The sequence below is a fragment of the Atractosteus spatula genome, chromosome 3, assembly GCF_055471065.1.
Source record: "Atractosteus spatula isolate fAtrSpa1 chromosome 3, fAtrSpa1.hap1, whole genome shotgun sequence".
NCBI classification, from domain to species: Eukaryota; Metazoa; Chordata; class Actinopteri; order Semionotiformes; family Lepisosteidae; genus Atractosteus; species Atractosteus spatula.
This window is the reverse complement of record NC_142708.1, coordinates 2,015,561-2,034,323: the sequence shown is the minus strand read 5'-3', so window position 1 is coordinate 2,034,323 and position 18,763 is coordinate 2,015,561. Positions and strand designations below refer to the sequence as shown.

At 43.9% G+C, this 18,763-nt stretch overlaps 1 protein-coding gene across 3 annotated transcripts in view; it reads right to left on the bottom strand.

Annotated features, from left to right (window-relative positions):
- mctp1a (multiple C2 domains, transmembrane 1a) overlaps nucleotides 1–18,763 on the bottom strand; it is a 215,668-nt gene that overhangs the window by 147,930 nt on the left and 48,975 nt on the right. For all 3 annotated transcript variants that reach the window (XM_088910243.1, XM_088910244.1, XM_088910245.1), the window contains exon 2: nucleotides 15,255–15,369. In XM_088910243.1, coding sequence (XP_088766369.1) covers nucleotides 15,255–15,369 — 115 coding nt within the window. The remainder of the gene's footprint in view (nucleotides 1–15,254; nucleotides 15,370–18,763) is intronic.

Here is an 18,763-nt window from a genome sequence, read left to right as displayed (position 1 = left end):
TCAAACATAAAAATGAATAATGACATAACAGCTGGTATCTAATTGCGCCTTCAAATGGCTTCCTTCTTTGTACTGACAGTCAAAGAAAACACTTGGTGTCACATCAACAAACGCTGTATCTGTTCAGAATGAGATCACAGCTACATTATATTGTACAAATACGCCATCGCATACAGACGGAGTTCACAAGTTCAAGCAAGGCTCGTTCCATTAAACGCTACCTTTTCCAGCACAATATCGTCTCATGGATGCACTGTGAAACAAGGAGGATGCTTAAATGTCTTCTTATGTCATGCTTCTGAACTGTGAAAAAGAGAAAGCTATAAAATGACCTCCAGCCTTGAATTAACAGTACCTGGAAGCTGATATGGCTATCCGACTGTTACTCATGGGTGTGCAGGCTTATCTTGAAAAGAGACAAGGCGCCCTGGGTAAACAGAAAGGAAGAGCTATCGGATAATCCTAGAGATCCGTCTGATAAGAGACACGGAAAATAAAACTGGCGAGCAATTTGCGACTCTGATGGATGTATGGAGGCCTGTCCCCAGGTGCGGGTGAGCTCTCAGTGGGTGCCGTCTGGAGAGACTCTGGTGGGCCCGACGGTGCTCCAGTCAGTTCTGGCTTGAGGCAGACTGTGGCCATGTGGACAGCAGTCAGCTCCCCATCAGTCGGGTGTCTTCTGCATGTCCGTGGACTCCGCACCCCAGCCGCCATCTGCCCAGCAGTGACCAGCCGCTCTCCCAGGCTGCCCCTCCTTTACCCACGACGCCCCTAACAGCGTAAAACTAAAGTGGCCAGAACTCTGGACTCGGCATTGCTTGTGACTCTGGTGCCCCAAAACTGTGACTTCTAGGGGTCTGAGCGCAGGCCAGCTGCACCGGAGTGGACAGTGTGTCCACACACTGACCTCAGGGGAGACATGGAGAAGGAGAAGAGTGACCAGCCTATAAACACACATCTAACGCATTATCTCATCCTCCTTGCTGGGTATTCTGCAGCTCAAGGACCCAGAATAATCAGCGTCCAGTTTGGTCAATGCTGATATTTATGAGTTATGACGACGGGGTTCAGTATCCTCCCAGACAGTATAATCCTCAGGAGGGCTCTCGTAAAAAAGTTTCAGAGTGATGTCTGGATGCTCACAAGCAAATTGTTTAACTTTCAGCTACATCTGACGACGCCTCCTTTTCTCAGCACATAAAGGCAAGTGTGACGATTAGTAAAAATCCACGAAGATGCTTTTAACCCCTCCTAGTGACGTTATGTTGCTACCCCCAACTGCTCCAGGGGTGCCGTATAAATGGCTGACCCTGTGCTCTGACCCCCAGCTTCTCTCCTTGTCTGTGTGCCTCATGGAGAGCAAGCTGGGGTCTGTGAAAAGACAAATTCCTAATACAAGAAACTGTATATGGCTAATGAAGTGATCTTATCTTACTGACAAGTACTGTGCTATTTTTGCTTAATGGCATTCTAAATCAGTTTTACTTTCTATTACTGTTGTGTTTGTTTGGATTTTTGTGGATTAGATAAGATTACCATCTCCTCATTAGGGCAGCTCTGCCCGTGAATAATAATGAAAGTTAGAGCTCTGTAGTCGCAACTATTTCCACTTTCCTTCATAAGCAATGCAGCTGGACATCGCTTCTGGAGCTTGGGACTGCTAACCCCTGTCACGGCTCCCTGTGGTGTTTTTAAAAATTGCTGACAACAGGATGAGAAGACACTGTGCCTTGATCACACTACAGTACATGTCTAATTTATATGACAGATTGATAAACAATATCTTTAAAAACACGTTGTAACAGGTCCAGCTAGGAAAGTGGCTCATTGACATTTCCAGGGCACAAAGGCCAGTTAAAGATCAACAGCTTTGTGTTTGACATTCACCCTCACTGTGGACGTGAGTCCTAGGTAACAGCTGTGCCAGACCGCAGCCAGGCCTGTCTGAAGACAATGAATAACCAGAGACATTTTGTTTTAAGAGTGACAGGTTTTTTAAACCGATGCATCCTCTTAGAGCAGTGTCTATTATTAAAGCTATGTTTCTTTCTTTTTTAACTTATGTGCCAGGCGCTGAGCTTTTCTTATTGTTTGTACATGTGAGGCTAAGAAATGAGTTTGCTTGTGATTCTTAAATATTTAATTTACATGTACTGCATTCAGAAAGTCATTTTTATGCATCAATTTCTATTTACAGGCAGTTCCAGGAAACAAAATCAGACTTGCACAGAAAAACAAGTATGAAAACATTAATCATTGTGTTGCCTGTTTTAACCAATGATCTCATTTCATTAATATATTTCATTTTGCATTTATATAACCAATGAAATGTGTAAAATTTCCATCCTTCACAAACATTTTATCCTTTTTCATGAAAAAAGAAATGCAGTCAGAGGTTTAACATTTAATGACCAACATAATTTTGACATTTTAAAATGTAAGTTTGTTTTTGTATTTATACTGCAATAGCTAATAATGTGCTAATTAAAATATCAATTAAATAATAACAAACTATTGCATTTCCCAAATTACTGTAGATAGATCTTCGTCTCCCACTTAAGTTCATCCCTACCTGGGAGACACACAGAGGCCATTCTGCACCAGCCACTTGTGTCCTCTGGTGTGGGTTTCACTGTTTAAAGTGCTCAAACTCTCTTTTCCTCACAAGCATTAAATCTGTTTAACCATTAATCCTCTTTCATGAAAAAAGAAATGTTGTCTGAGGCCTCACATCTAATTACCAAAGAGGAGAATTAAGTTACTGTCAGAATTACAAAGCAGTCAACCATCAGCAGGCCTCAAGACACAGGGTGGGCTTTTCAATCACACAATCAGCACAAGCCAGGCGTGCAGTTCAAAGCCACACTACAAACAGGAGATATTAATACAAACTGTCCAGCAGTTCCTGAGCATGAAAACAAACCACTGCTTTGGTCAGGCACCTTCCAGGATAATATTAACATTTTAGCAATATTGCTAGACAATATTAGCAGCCTTGTGCCTGGTCACCGCAGTGTGTAATAATGAACCAGCACACAGGACAGCTACACAGGCAGGAAGGAAAATACAGCCATGCTTGTCGGGCACAAGTCGGGACTTTAAGTGTTAATAACAGAATTTTAAAATCTGCTGGAAGTCAATGAACTGACACAGACACGGAGGTGACAGGTTTTCTGGCACCCTGATTTCTCATCTCCGATGAGCCAACAGGTCACCCAAATCTGTTTTTCCTGTTGCTGAGAGCCTAGCTTCTGTTTCATCCGAGGTTAATTGTAGAAATTATTATTATTATTATCATCGAAGTGGTGCTGTGGTTATCATCGCAGCCTCGCCAAACTGGAGCCCTAAGATCAACTGCTGGAGTAGGCTAACTGGCTTCTGGGAAAATGTACTGTAATTGTACACAGTTCACTATAGGCTGAACACCGCTGTTCTGGCGGTGCTTTGTTTTGATTAGATAGTGTAGGTGGAGTTAATGGCATTTATCTGCAAAACCATTGTACAATTTGAAGATTTTCCTTCCCAACAAGGTTCAGGCCCCATCTCAGCAAAACTGTGAAGTTGTGAATGTGGTCAGTGGTAGATCCTGCTCACTGGTGATACTGCGACTCCATTCCTTAAATGTATCTATATCTACTGACTGGGAAAGGGGATATTTTCCCTCCCTCCTTCGCATAGGGATGGATGCAAAATGCAGGTTTTATGTTATTATAGTTAGTGCAGGTGTGGTACCAATTGTTTACTCAGCTGGTTGTCTGTTTTACCGCTGTCACAGTCCACATGATATTAGACTCATTTACCTTTTTTCTGATGTCGTTGTACTGACATTTTTATTTCAATTTCATTAGCTCCTTAAACACCTTTACTAGGGCAGTTTCACTTGGGGTACACACACAGTTGTGGGGTACATGCATGCCCACAAAGAAGACGACAGAATTCTTCTCTCAAACTTCACTTACTGTACGTTTGGAAAGCAGAAAACTGAGGGCCTCTATTATGAGGAAGAAACAGTGTCCAAAGTGTTTTCCATGGTTGCAGAAAGTATGTACTGTACTGTAAAATGTGTTGTTTGAAGAACATGAGCAGAAATTTAGGAATAGACAGTCTGACTTTCCCACAGGGATGTTAGAATCTCATTTTCCACATGAGAGAACTGGGAATATCCACTCTTGCATAGAAGACAGTACTGTATCTTACCAAACACTAAGGTAATAAGTTATATACACTATGATATGTTTGACAGTTCCCATCTGTGATAAAATACTGTATGTTAAAATACTAGTAATCCCACTGGCATGTGTTGTCATCAAGACAAATGAGGCACCATTAATTTCACTTCCTAGAGATGAAAATCCCCAAGTCTATCTTTTAAGGATAAAAACCTATATTTAAAGGAACCTATATTATAGTATTATATAATATATAATATTATAATATGTCCAGAATTATCCTGTTTTCATGCTAACTAAAACTCTTTTGTATCAACACATAACTCATGAGAGTGTGATTCAGAGTGCTGCTCATGTATGAGGCACTAAACAATACAGCTCCAGATGATCATACAGGCTTTTGCATGTCTACAGCCCGTAACCTAAACATACATTTACCTAGTCAGGTCTTCTCAACATCAGCCATGTTGTTAGCGTTTTCTCTTCACTCCTGTTTCGTGATATAAAGTACGTATGTACGCTATCATACAGCGCCCTGAGCTTGTTTTTATTCTTTGAAAAAATGAATTGTATTATCATTCAGTAGGTGACAGACCTGGAAATTAAGCAAACCTGAAAATGATTTTAAACTAAGAATTATAATTAAAGCCAAACACCACTGTCAAGGTCTGTTCTGGGTGTCTCCAGCTCACCTGAGAATAATCTCTGGCACGGAAGACATCGATCGCTTTAAACTGCGCATCTAGTCAGCGTAATTAGCCTTCTTTTCACCACACTCTCCCCTGACTATTTGCTGCCTAATAAGCACATGAAAGGATGCAGGAGCTATTTAAGTCTCCTGTCTTCCTCTTCCACAGGACTGTGGATTTCATATGTAAACGTGGATAGATACAGACAATTCTACAGTGCTCTCTCGAGATAAATGAATATGTATCTGCCACCTGTGCAGCTTATTTGAATTCAGCTCAATCCAATAAGTTTAATGCATAAATTAATACATTGACTAGGAAGAAATACAGATCTGCCATTAGAAGCCTCAGACAGAGGATTTGATTTGACAAGATTTCTCCTCTTATCTGACTTCTGTTTCATGACTCTGTGCTACTCCCTGAGTCCCAGTCTCCACTGAACTTTTTTTTTTACTGCTAAATATTTTTTTTTATTTATTCTTACCCCAACCAAAACAGGAACAAAAAAAAACAGAACAGATATACTTATATCTGTTTTTTTGCTCTGTGCAAAGTTATTATTAGGATTATACTGTCATTTGTCAATCCATGCAGTCTTCCTTTATTAAGTCACAGTGGTTGATGAGCAAAACAGCTCTTAACAGCGTTTCAAAGACCAAGGACCAGTTGCCACTATTGAACAGAATCTGCACCTGGCAGAAACTCATTCTCTTTGCTCTGTTTCCAACCTGATTCAATTGCAGGCATACTGTATGCTTTAAAAAGGGTAAAAAAAAAACGTTTCTACTTTGCAAGGCAGTATTTTTAGCTTCCATCGTACAATGAAAGGAAATTGCAAACCCTGAATCTGCTGGTTGGGTAAAAGGCTCGTGCAACCTTGATGCTTGTGTTTTGCTGTATATGCTACAGGGACCAACATGTTAATGAGCTGCAGTCGGGATTGTTCTTTCACTAGAAATCTCAGAACATGTTTCTCCAACCCCAAATATATATATATAGAATGAGCCTGAACTTTGCAAAGGCTTAATTAAAGCACTTCTGTCTGAAACAAGAGCCCTGGAGAGCTGAGGCTGCAGTCAAGACAGTTTTAGGCAGCAGTGTGGTCAGGATTCAGAGCTTCTAACTGGGAGACTGCGGGTCTGAATCCCAGCTGAGACACTGTTGTTGAACCCTTGACCCAGTACCTTCCCTGAACTGATACAGTACAATGACCAGCGGTATTAATGGGTGCAAATGTAAGTTGCTTTGGATGAAAGTGTCAACCAAATAAATATACTACAGATATAGCAGACCCTGCTGTGTTACTGACTGTGAACAAACAGCAGTGGTCCAGGACTGGCTGTGTCGGAGGGCCTTGGGACTAGCAGCTGGGACAGGGCGTCCACACTTTCTCACCTGTGACAGAGAGGCCTGACCCTGCCAGCAGAAAGATCAGAATCCCTCGGCCAGCCCCAGCATCTTGAACCTACCCGGTGTCATCACCTCCACTAGCAGCACCCCCACTGGTCAGCGCCCCCTACAGTCCACTGACAAGTCCGCACAGGGTCTGGGAGGGATCAAGGGCCACAGAGGAGCGAGAGGTGACCTGCCCTGCCCCTGACGGACGCAGCGACGCGAGAACATCAGAGTGTCAAAAAGTAAAGAGAGAAAGACAAGCGTCCATGCAGAGAGCAGCGGATCTGGACATGAAATAAGAAGCCTGGAGTCTCTGACTGGAGTGGGGGTGTTTTATTCTGGATAAAAGATGTCCAGATTCAGAGGAGGTTCTGGGGAAGAGAACAGAGCAATTAATCAAGCTGATGTTCTTTAAATAACGTTTTCTTCCCAAGCTGCCCTCCCTCAGTCTAATGCAATTTTCCTATTCTGGTCTGAATGTTGAACTGCCATTTTAATACGAGATAAATCACAGAAGGTGCAAAAGGAACTATTAGGTGAATATTTTTCTCATGAGAAACGGCACTAATCGATTTTTTGTTGTCAAAATCTTTTGAAGGAGTAAGAGTAATAGCATATCTTAAAACTTTTAATTTCTAATGAGAAAAACTCAGCTGAGATGTGTTTGCATACAGATCGATGGACGAACAAGTGGTTCAATTTAGACCTTTGACTGTGTTAAAGAAAACGAATTGCAGGTGGCTTGTGCACATACTGTACAGTACGTACATGTAGCTTACTGTGATGACGGCTTATTGCACCCAAAAGTTGACTTAAAATAAATTGCTATGGAGTAGATTGTTATTGTTATTGTTATTGTTATTGTTCTTGATTGATTGTCGTTTGACAGCACTTCAATAATTTGGGGTTAGGGTTAGGGGACCGGAATCCTCTCATTATGCATTACTGCAGTTTACTCTGCTTTCACCACACTTCACCACACTACCTTGAACCTAATCTCGTGACACTGCTCAATACCATTCTGTCTTTCTGGTCAGGATACTGGAGAGAGAATGCACTATGGTGGAAACCAATCCCAAGTACAGTACATCACTACTGGGAAAGTGAGCATCTCGAGATGACTAAGCAGGGCACTGTGGGAGCTCTGCTGCACACCTGTGAGCACAGGTAGCAAGCACATCTGTACGATCCACGGCAGACTATACTAAACAAAACTGAGTGGCTGGGTGTTTAAATCTCCCTTCCCTCCTTTCAGACTTCCTTTTCCCCAGTGGGAAATGTGCAGGTAAAAAGAGGTAACAAAATACATCCTAAAGGACACTTACCACAACATGAATCCACATCCACTTACAAATAAAAACCATCCATGCACAAGTTTAAAAAAATAAACTGCTGTCAATTTGTCTTAAAGGCTGTTAGAATATATCATGATCAGTAACATTATCATTATGATACACTAAGGGGTATTTTCATTCATAACTGGAGGATGCAGCAGACAGTCCTGCATCAATAATGCCTGTTCCAACAGCTGCTCAGCTCTTTATCTGTGGGCCCAGAGGCAGACGCAATGTAACATCAATAAACACGAGCACAGCTCCAGACATACAGCACACACACAAATGAACAAGCAGGTACAAGTAAGTATCTCCGAGCCATGACTCGACCTCAGCTCAGGCTGAACTTGCGGTAGCTGTGCCCAGGTGCTCGAATGGGAAACGCTGAGGTGCAGTCTCATGTACTTGAAAGTTACTGAAAGGCGCTATATTGACACAGGGGTGGGAAGAAGACACAGACAGGATTGTGTGCTGCGGGACCTTCCACAGATGCAACGATGGCGGAGAGTCCTGCCTCCTGCTGCTTGAAACTCTATCACCACAACGATGCACTGGAAGTACTACAGTAGCTGTCTAGCAGTGGAATCATACAGTATATTGTTTCTCACCCGTTGTACCGTCACAGAGAAAGTAAACAAAGGCTGCCCTCTCGTCACGTACAGCACCATGAGCCCGCGCGGACTGGCGACACCAGCCTGACGGCTGACCTGCACTGTGTATCCTGTCTCCCCGTCTCACCCTATTCACCCCCCACCTGCGGCAGCCTGCGGGGTTCCCCCTGACACAGAACGCGCAGGAGATGCCTTCATCCTGTCGCGCTTATCTGCTCTTTCTCAACCAGGATCCAGCTTGTCCAACTTGTGCAACTCCAGTGAAGCCCAGTGGAGTTTAATGACCAATTTTACTACGTTCCAATACTACACAGCAGAAAGAAAGGGGATTAGAGGGTGTGGCTGCATTATACTGCATACACACAAACAAAATGTGTCCACTACAAAGACATTGCTCACAGGAGATTTCCAACAAACATGGCACAGATGCTTTTTGGGTAGGCCTACGGCTTCCTCAGCTGCTGCATGTTTTAATTTTTCAGCAGATCATCCTTTTCACCAAATCCTACAATCAGATGAACGTACTGTAGGCAACACAGTGTGAACTGCAATCAATACCTGCAGCTTTAAAATCCAGATGAATTTGCATAATTAGTCGCACTGATTGAATTAGTGAGGAAATGCGCAGTAATCAGATTACAGAAAATCAAAACCACACTCTGTTCAAGAAAATGATTATTCCCCCTCCCCCACCCCCAAAATGGCCTCAATATGTCAAGATCTTCTATAAAACTAAGAAGAGTGACTGAGTTCAACCTGAGTTAGAATTTCACACTATCTCAGTGACTACTGTGACTACAGGAAATCCCTGCTTCATGTGTTCATAGTTTTTATATTAAACCGAACTCTTGTTTTCATTGTATTGCCTGGATGAAGTTCTCTCCTACGTAAGGTAGAAACAGACTGCTGTATGCAGCAAATGTAGTTTATAATATCAGGAAGCTGGCAGGGGAGAGACTGGGAGTGAGAGATGGGGGCAGAGAAAGTTCACTATTCTGTACAGTGCTCAGTCTAGCAAAATATGGGAAAACAGGTTCCAAAATAAATAAGGTGGCTAAAGACAGGGGCTCTCTGACCACATCAAAACTCACAATGACTTAAAACAGTGCCCCCACCTAAACAGGGCTTACTGGGGCAAAATCTCCTCTGCTACAAACCAAACCCTGATTATCGAAGGGCATCAACCAAAGATCCCCATGAAACCCTTTATATACCAAAACCCTTGTGAGATCATACCCATGTGAGAATGTGTTTTCTAACCCTTTCCCAGTTATCCAATTAAGTAACTTATATTCACCCGATGTGTCTATTTACAGAGATGAGAGGTCTTTACTGGCTCTAGAGCAGATCGGCTGAAACTGCCGTCTTTCCTGAGCCTGCCTGCCATATATGGGCAGAGCAAACGTGGTACAATGCCTTGACCCACACAATTTTGTCCCTGACAAAAGGCAGCTGTTGGGCATATCCAGGGAGTCCTGGGTTTCTGGAGAAACCCACACGTGCACAAAGAGGTTTATATCTGATGATACACTGGGGTATAATGCTGATGTACAGTATTAAACAGCACGTATGCACAGCTGTCACACAATATAACATAGGCAAAAAGAGCAGGTTATACAGCACACTGTGGTTGATTTAATTCTGTTGTCTGTCTGTCCATTCTTTCAATCAGCTTTTCTACAGTACATTCTTACTGACCTGTCCTGTCTAGATCAACAGATAAAAGAAGCACATCTTGTAACAGTCAAAAGAATTTTATAGTTGCAAAAAATGACATTTTTCACTGTCACAAAATCAGCTATTAAGATAATCTTGATACAGGAAATACAGGAATGCAAGGACTTATTATAATTAATTCTCACTGATGGACAGAGGATGCTGGCCCTTGATCTGAGGAATCAGAAGACCTCTGTGCTACCTCCCAGCTGCGCGTTTCTCAGTAAATTAATAACCTCCTAACCCACACAGAGGTAATTCGTGGTCATGCAGTCTGCACAAGCTGTGACACTCGCTGACAGCCGTATCCCAGAAGCCCTCACTTCCCTGTGCTTGTGCAGGCTGGGTTTCCTCTCACTGCGCTCCTGTCAGCAGCATGTCAGACACAAAAGAAAGGCAGCAGTTCATCAGATAGGTACGGGCAGACCTGCACAGGTGCTACTACTGTAGCTGCAGCAGGTGGTCTATAGCAGTCAGAGGGTGAATGAGGATTTCAGTTACTATGGCAAGGGTAGAGACTGATTACTGGAAGAGACTCTGTAACAAAAGCACTGTAAACCATCTGCCCCATATTAAAGAAACAGGAGACAGTCCTTTTTGCTTTTAGAAAGAGTTCTGTTTTTTTTATTTGAGGACATTAAAAAAAGGTTTTCTGATCACTGTAATACAGTATCTCTCACTAGGAAATCCTTGGTGCATCAGTGGGAATCAATTACAATAATTCCTGACTTTCCTGTATTTTCCAATGAATCCCAAAGCACTTTACATATAGAAGGAATGAGCTGTGAGAATCGGGTTACACTAGGGTACACCAGTCAGGATGGTCTTAAAGATATCCAGGGATCTTGATAAAACAATGCATGAAAAGACAACTGTCCCCAGGACTTGATGTTTCTTTGTCAAAACGCAAAAGGGGGTGCTATCTCTGTTGTTCTTCAGCTCTGTATACACAAGGGCAGCCCACAGAACCATGTCAATCAGGCCACTGCCTCCTCACAATCTGCATTCAGTTTCACGACCGTCCACAATCAGAATCCAACCCTACGCAGCTCCTGCAAACGACCCCACATTGTTCTTAATCAGACTCCAGTGCTCTCCAATTCCTGCAAACGCCGTCACATTAACTAATCAACCAATCAGACCTTTCCTGCATCACCGCACCCACTACCTCCTGGAATACTTAAGCCCTCGCCACCTTCATCTCAGTGCTCAGTATTGGTTTTCACCAAGTGGAGCTCTTTAGCTCTGTCTTGAGATTTTCCTGCGTATTACTTGGCTTCCTGACCAGCGAGCCTGTCTTTGACCACGGCTCTTGAACTGCGATTGGGATAAGTCCACTTGGATTTTCCTTCTAACTCCCCTAGCTCTCTCGAGATCTATTAGTCACCACATAGGGTCCTATATTTCATCTGGCTAGTGTCGTAACAGGTAGAAGATCCACGCTCACTCGGGACAGTTAATTAGATTTCCTTTAATTCAGATCCTACTTTTGCTGGATGAGTCACCCACAACTTGATTGCAGGAGTCAGGGGGCGTTAAGTGGAGAGTGGTTTGGGACGCCTGATAAATCTCTTTAAACTTCTTGATATCATCGGGACGCTTTGGAGATCATCTACCGCATCTACTGTATGTAGATCCAGAATAAACAGGAGGCATCCCCAGATTTATGCCTGACATTGATAATCATGCAGGCAGGAAGAGAAATTTAAATGTGTGATTTGGACCCTTCAGTTCCTTACACTCGCCTGCACTGTACTGTTCTCCATTGGGTTTTCTCGAAAACTCTCAGCATTGCTGGTTCACATGTGTTAATGGGGGAAATGCATGTGTATGGAAACATGCTCGAGGTCGTCGTCTTGCTAGAAGATCCGCTTGCAGCCAAATTCAGGAATACTGGGAGTCGGCAACCAGGTTTCTAGATAAATAGTCCTGGTACCGGGTAGAGTTCATGATGCTGATGACCTCAAGGGGCCCAGGATTGGTGGACCAAAACAGACCCATAACCATATTTCACAGTAGGTACAGTATGATGTTCTTCTCTGCACACACATCCCTCTTTCGAAGATACCCCTCACCCTCCGCGGGTATGTGTGGCCAAAGAGTTCGATTTTCATCTCACTGGACTGGCATGAAGGTGGCGTCTAATTTTTTATTTGAACACCTTTTGACCGCAAGATGCAACCAAGTTCTGTCATGTTCCTGCTGTGTGGAGGCTCTTTCCCAAAAGCTCCTCCTCACTGTGGGAGGGAAGATGACAACTGTTCCAGTGGTCTGAAACTTTTAAATGATTGTCCTTAAAGTGCTACAATATGTGGTATAATTAGTTAATTCATTTTTTGTAACTCACTGAGTGACTTCATTAGGTAAACAACCATTTTCACTTGTGAATTCTTTGCCTCTCCCCATGGTGATGGATGACAAAGACATTTTAAATGTATGTTTCCTCATTTCTATACTCCAGTGAAACTACAATCTATGAAAGACCACACAATACTTTCTTAAGACTGACACAAACACTAAAAATAGAATGTTATTGTGATTTAATTTTGTTTCATTGTATTTAGAAGAATCTTTAGGGGTGCCAATAATTTTGATGTGTTTTTGAGAACTAAAATTCTTACTTTATAACACAAAATACTATTTCTCCAAGCAACTGCAATAAATACAAGAACACAGTTTTTCCATATTTTTGAGCACAAAATACTGCTCGTTACCTGTGTTTATTTTGTGTGGTCTGTTTTCCACGTCTTAATCAAGGGTGCCAAAAATTCTAAGGTGACTGTGTATACAGAACATGTGTGCATGTCTAAATTCGTGATCGCCAACCCCTGATTTTCTTCCTCTGTTAATGCCTGTGGGGGTTGAGGGGTTACTGAAATCCTCAGCTGCTGAGAAGATCGATCAGCGCTGCCGGTGTAGGTGCAAGGCATGACGCGGCTGAGGAAATCCTTCAGGCTCTCTCCCACCAGAGCCAGACAAACGCTACGCTTGACCCCGCAGGCCTGTGGGCTGTCCTAAAACCAGGATGTTTCTGGCTTCTGCTGATTCAGAAGGCCAATTTAAAAAAAAATCAATAAGCTCACGCCTGCCCCTTCTCTCCTTTCTTCACTTCCCACCCTTGCTGTAACTCCAGAGCTGAAGCCCTTTTCCCCCCATTTCCAGCTGGATTATTACTGATATCCAGCAACTACAGTAATGGAGACAAGTAGCTGGATTGTGGCAAGTGGCTCCAGCGCATTTCCACTGTAACCTGGGAGCATCAACATGCCTGGAGATTTGCTGACGTCCTGCATGAATCCAGGGAGGATGGCCAAGAGCATCAGCCAGGCGCTGGAACTTTCCTTGGCAATGTGGGCGTTGTTGTAAAATGAACTATGACATATCAAATGAATCATACCTCTGCTCATACCTCCACAGCTGCCTACGTTCAGACATTTTAAAGAACTGCATCTGTTCGATATTTTATCACAGGAACCTGCCGCCGCGCCGGAGTGTGAATGGAAGACGGTTCCAGGAATCGCCCCGTTCCTCCCCCGCCTGTTCAACAAAAGCAGCCTGTTCTCTTCTCACCAGCACGTGGCAGCAGGACCCTGGCCTGCCAGATCACAGGGCCAAGGAGTGGTCACAGCCAGACCGGCAGAGGGCACCTGCAGGCCCCTAGCTGCAGTTGGACTGAAAGGCAGTCTATCTCAAGTTTATTAAGCTGCAGTTTAATGAACCTGCACTGACAGTCATGGAGCCATGGAAGCATGGAGCATGCCAGCCTGTTTGCTTTCCCATCACCGCAGCTTGTGCTGCAGCTAGAACTGCAGGGCAGCAGGATCTGTCATCTCCTCAACACCCCCACCGCAGGTCCAGGCATCACAGTTCCAGTGTGGACAATGAGCCCTACATGGCACTCCTGTCCACCGCCCTACAAAGGCTGGAGTCTCCGGCTCAGCAAACCCCATGAAAACCAAGGGAAAAGACGGTTCCTTGCAAAATTTTTTAAAATTTTCATTCCATGCCACTATCAAACGTGTATTTCCCAAGTTTGGGATAATAAAGGTCTTCTAATTCACTAGGTTCAGCTGGTTTATGATATTGCTACTGGCAGAGCTGGTCTTCAGCTTGGTTTCTGCAGGCGTGTTACGTTAAGGGCTAAAACCCTGGTGCCTGACCTGTCTCAGAAGAGCATAAGGGTCTACAAACAGACAGGCTGCAGACAGACTGTTTCATGAGAGAAGCTTTTGAGTTCTAAAGCTCCAGCCAGTCCTGACGTAACATTTTGGAAACAAGTATGTCTGGTTACTTTTTTTATTATTACTCCCTATGTCTTTCTTGTCTTCCTGATTAGCCCTCCCTACACATATGTTACAGTATGTGTGAGAGATGGATTACAAAGCAGGCATTATGCACTGCTGGAAATATGTTCAGACTATGATGGAGTTTCATGAAAAAAGACTCACAGTGAAAGTATTACTGAGTTTGGATAAAGTGTGGGCATGGACACCATTCTTGTGTTTCTACTGCTTCTAAACAGTACAGTATGTGCTTCATTCGGATATTTGCACCCTGAATGATGCAAAGGGGTTGGCAAAGCATTCCAGTTATGCACAGAATACAATTAGCACCATGTCAGTTTTGCTGGACAAAATCAAGCAATTGATAGGAATACAGAAGCTGGAAAACTAGCCGAAAAAAATCACCTTCCAGAAAAAGAATTTGTATTTGACACACTGAAAATTGGAGACACATCAATCCTTCGAAACACGACAGGCTGATAATAATAATATCAACTTTTGTGTTATTTACATTTTACAGTACATTTATAGTACTTACAGTAAAAGGCAGGTTAGGTGCACTTACACGTAAGATAAGATTACATTATTGGCCGTATACAATTTCTTGCATAAGGAATTTGTCTTTTCGCATACCCCAGCTTGCTCTCCATGAGACATACAGACAGGGAGAGAAGCTGGGGGTCAGAGCGCAGGGTCAGACATTGTACAGCCCCCCTGGAGCAGCTGGGGTTAAGGGCCTTGCTCAGGGGCCCAACGGAGTAGGATTCCTCTGCCGGCCGCAGGATTTGAACTGGCAACCTTCCAGCCACAGGCGCAGATCCTTAGTCACAGTGCCGCCGGTCCGCCCCATCAAAAAAGATTAATATGGACATTCTTCCATCTTTTTTAAATTTATAAACACATCATTTTCAATTGATCTAAATAGCTCACTTGAAACCTCATCTGCAAGTAACTCCAGCATACTTCATCAGAAACACTGGGGTCACAGCTCATTAGCATGACTGGACCAGGGCTGGAGGATCTTTGCAGCCATCACGAGAATGAGAGCACACCCTACCTCTTCTGTCCCGTATGGCCAAGTTCTGCCCCTTCTTCAGCACGATGTCCAGCTGGAACATTCCTGAATTTGCCTCTGATGGATCCGCATTACTTGGCCCAACTCTACCGATGCCCTGCAGGAGAAGAGAAGATGTGAAAATGCGGATTTCGGAATGAGGGGTTACATCACCGCCACCAGCCCCCACGAGCCTCGCTACAGTCACACAGCTGACGCAGACAGAATTGTTTTCACTCTGGAATTCGAATGAACCAATGAAGACATTGACACTGACGCTCCCGATACTCACCGACGCCCCCTGATGCCCAATGATGCCCAGTGACAGCCCCTGACGCTCACTGAAAGCCCACTGGGGAAGACCGAGCGCACGTGACTCTGCTGGGTCTCAGGTGTTCCCTTGACCATGTATGTTGTTACAAGCTAGAAGTGTAATAAATCAGTCCCTTAAGGTAATGAATCAATTATTACTTCTGTCACTGACAGAAACCAAAGAGGATTTAAATCACAGATGAGGACTAATGAGGCTTCAAGGACCGATGGGTCACACCTGCGTTTAATGCATCTTTCCATGTGAACTGTATGACCGAGTACAAGTGCTCACATGCTTTTACTTTGTTCCACACCCTTAACTGAGCCACAAAGCATCACTGTTTTCCCAGTTAGAGCCTATACACCACATATCACTAATCGGTAGGAAACAGTCATGGGAGAAAGACAAGTTAGAACTGCCCTGCTGTTGACGCTGCCTGCGTGACTGAGTTAGACCGACCTCCTGCGTCCTGGACCCTGCTCCTATATCCCCACTCAGATCCAGCTTCCCGGCCAAGTGCCCTCTTCAGCGATGGAATCTGGTTCAGTGTCTGTAGGCTGCTGTCACACCTCTGCAACAGAAAGCTGGCCAGGAGCCCCAGGTACTTAACACCTACAGTCCTGTCACCTTTTCCCACAGAATTCTGGAACAGGTGGTGGCAGCTCAATCACAGCCTCATCTCGCATCTAATGAGCTCATAGAACCCTTTCATCTGGGTTTGGTTTAGACAGAGTTGCAGCACTGGAACAGCCTCATTAACACAGATAATGTTTTGCTAGTGGCTTCTGAGTGTGGGTCACTTACAGAATTTTCTCCTTCTGAATTTAATTGCAACTAAACAATAAGTGCAAATAACTGAGGAATGATCCAAAAGAGAACTTCTTTACTGCCTGCCTAAGATCTCTGCTTAAGCTCAGGTCCTGCAGTCCAAGGCCAAACTGAGAGATTAGTTCTTATGGGTAATGTGGGTCAGCAGAAAACATAACACAGAATGATTGACACTCACAGACCAATAACTATAAAAGTGGCAGATGTTTCAATTACGAGACAGTAATATAGATTTACCAGTTGACATGTTTTAGACTTGTTTACACACTATATAATGTACGAAGTAGTGATCTTAGTGACCTAGAATGGTGAGGCATTTCACGGGGGCTGTCAAGAATCTGTTTGTGTTGTTCTTTGACACAGCCCTCTTGCAGGGAACTCTGGAGCTCTCCCAGGCTGGCGCACCCGAGAGACGTGTCAAGATCGGAATCCCTCCTCTTAAGGGCGCTCCGGCTCTTTCACATATTTGATGATTACATGCACCTGCCCCTCCTTATTTAAGCCGGGCGCCCTCGCTACTCTGGGCTCTACATTGGAAGATGGACGCCTGGAGGCCCGTCTAGCATCAAGTCGCCCTACTTCTGCGGCTTGAGGGCATAGACCTCCTACAAGACGAGCCCAACCAGGCAAAGAATCTGAGGTCGCTCAGCTTGGTGCTGTTTTTTTTTAGGCTGGTGGCTGACAGCTGCAAAAGCTAATGACAGGAGTCAGACAGATAATGTTAGAATATAGGAAAGGTTGTAAATGGGAGCACCTGACTGGGTGGCTTGTATCAGACTCCCACCACCCTTGGGATAAATCAGTGCCTCTTGCTCTCAGTTCAAAGTGCGCTCCCTCATAGATTCCACATGGGCCCCCTGGTTTCGAATTTTAATGTCATTCTGAAGTCCACTGGCCTCACTTAGTTTTTGCCTTTAGGGATTTTGAATACTTGTATCAGATCCCCTTGTAGTCTTCTCTGTTCAAGACAAAAGAGATTCAGATCCTTCAGCCTGTCAGTGTAGGGCATTGCCTGAAGCCACAGGATGTATGGTTTCTCCTCTCTGTACTGAATCCAGAGTTGTAATATTCTTTTTATACCATGGTGACAAAGCAGATCTGTCTTTCCACAAGAAAAATGTAAAGCTATTATGCAGATAGAACAGCAACACCTCGTGGGACAGTTTCCTGCATATGCCAAACAGATTATATAAGGATGCCACCAAATTTAGCAAAAACTGTCCGTCTTACACATTCAGTACCTGATGTACCTTCACATATTTCTGCACTGACACCCTTGCATAACAACTGAAACTGCTTCCTTGCTTCAGAGCCCCTTTACCCTGCTTCCACATCCCACAGGCTTGCAGGGAGAGTGCAGACTCCCTGTGATGGGCTCACACCCTCACTGACTGCTCTGGCTGAGCAGCTGCGTGTCAGGAAGAAATCAGTATTTAAAAGAAGGCAAGCTCTGCGAGTTAGCCCCGCTCCTGCAGGGCTCTTCGAAACCTTCCAAAATAACTGGCTTGACGAGTCAGAGAGAATTCCAGCCAAACAGAGCAGGATTGCTGGTGCTTTAAGACATGATTGTGTACAGCACACCATCTCAGAGGCGATAGGGATGGTGAAGCGTGCTTCACACAATCAGAGGCGGCAGAGGACCTAAAAAAATCTCAAAACTGCCTGTCTGGACAGTGGAGAGATTAAATGAAATATGCCATTAAGAAAAGCACCATCTCTCCTCCAGGAGAGTTATTGATTACCTTGTTAACAGGACATAATTTTCCATTAGTTTGAGTGCATTACAGCACTTCTGTTGCTCCTGTTGGTGTTTATGAACCAATTTTTCTGTACCCATTAATTAAATATCTGGGTGCACATGGGGATCGGTAGCTGAACTGTGTTCTCCCTCTGCACCACCTTAGAGATCATTTCACCCATTTAATCCGCAGTTCACCGAGTCCTGCGGTCCTGTTTGCCTGGGGTAAAATGTTTTTAAAAGGAGTCTTCAAAATTTCAAACTGGCCTTAAACAAACGTATCGGGAGGACATTCTTTCTCAACAGTCATTTGGCAAGAGTCTATTCTCTCTATAGCAGTTTACAGAAATTATAACTGTACTGTTATAACTTTGTACTGTTAAATTATAATTACTGTACTGTACTTTTTACATACAGGTTTTGATATGAGTTGTTACAGCTGTTTGTTGTGGACACTCGGGGACCGTACTTTGAACAAAGCTACAATCAACTCTGTTCCCATTTGGGATTTGAACCTGCAGTCTCCAGGTCTGGAGTCTCAGAACCTGAACCATTACTGTTAACTGGCTGTTGCAGTAAGTTGTGTAATTTTCTTTGTCTACGAGCAGTTTGTTCAACTCCCACCAACACCAT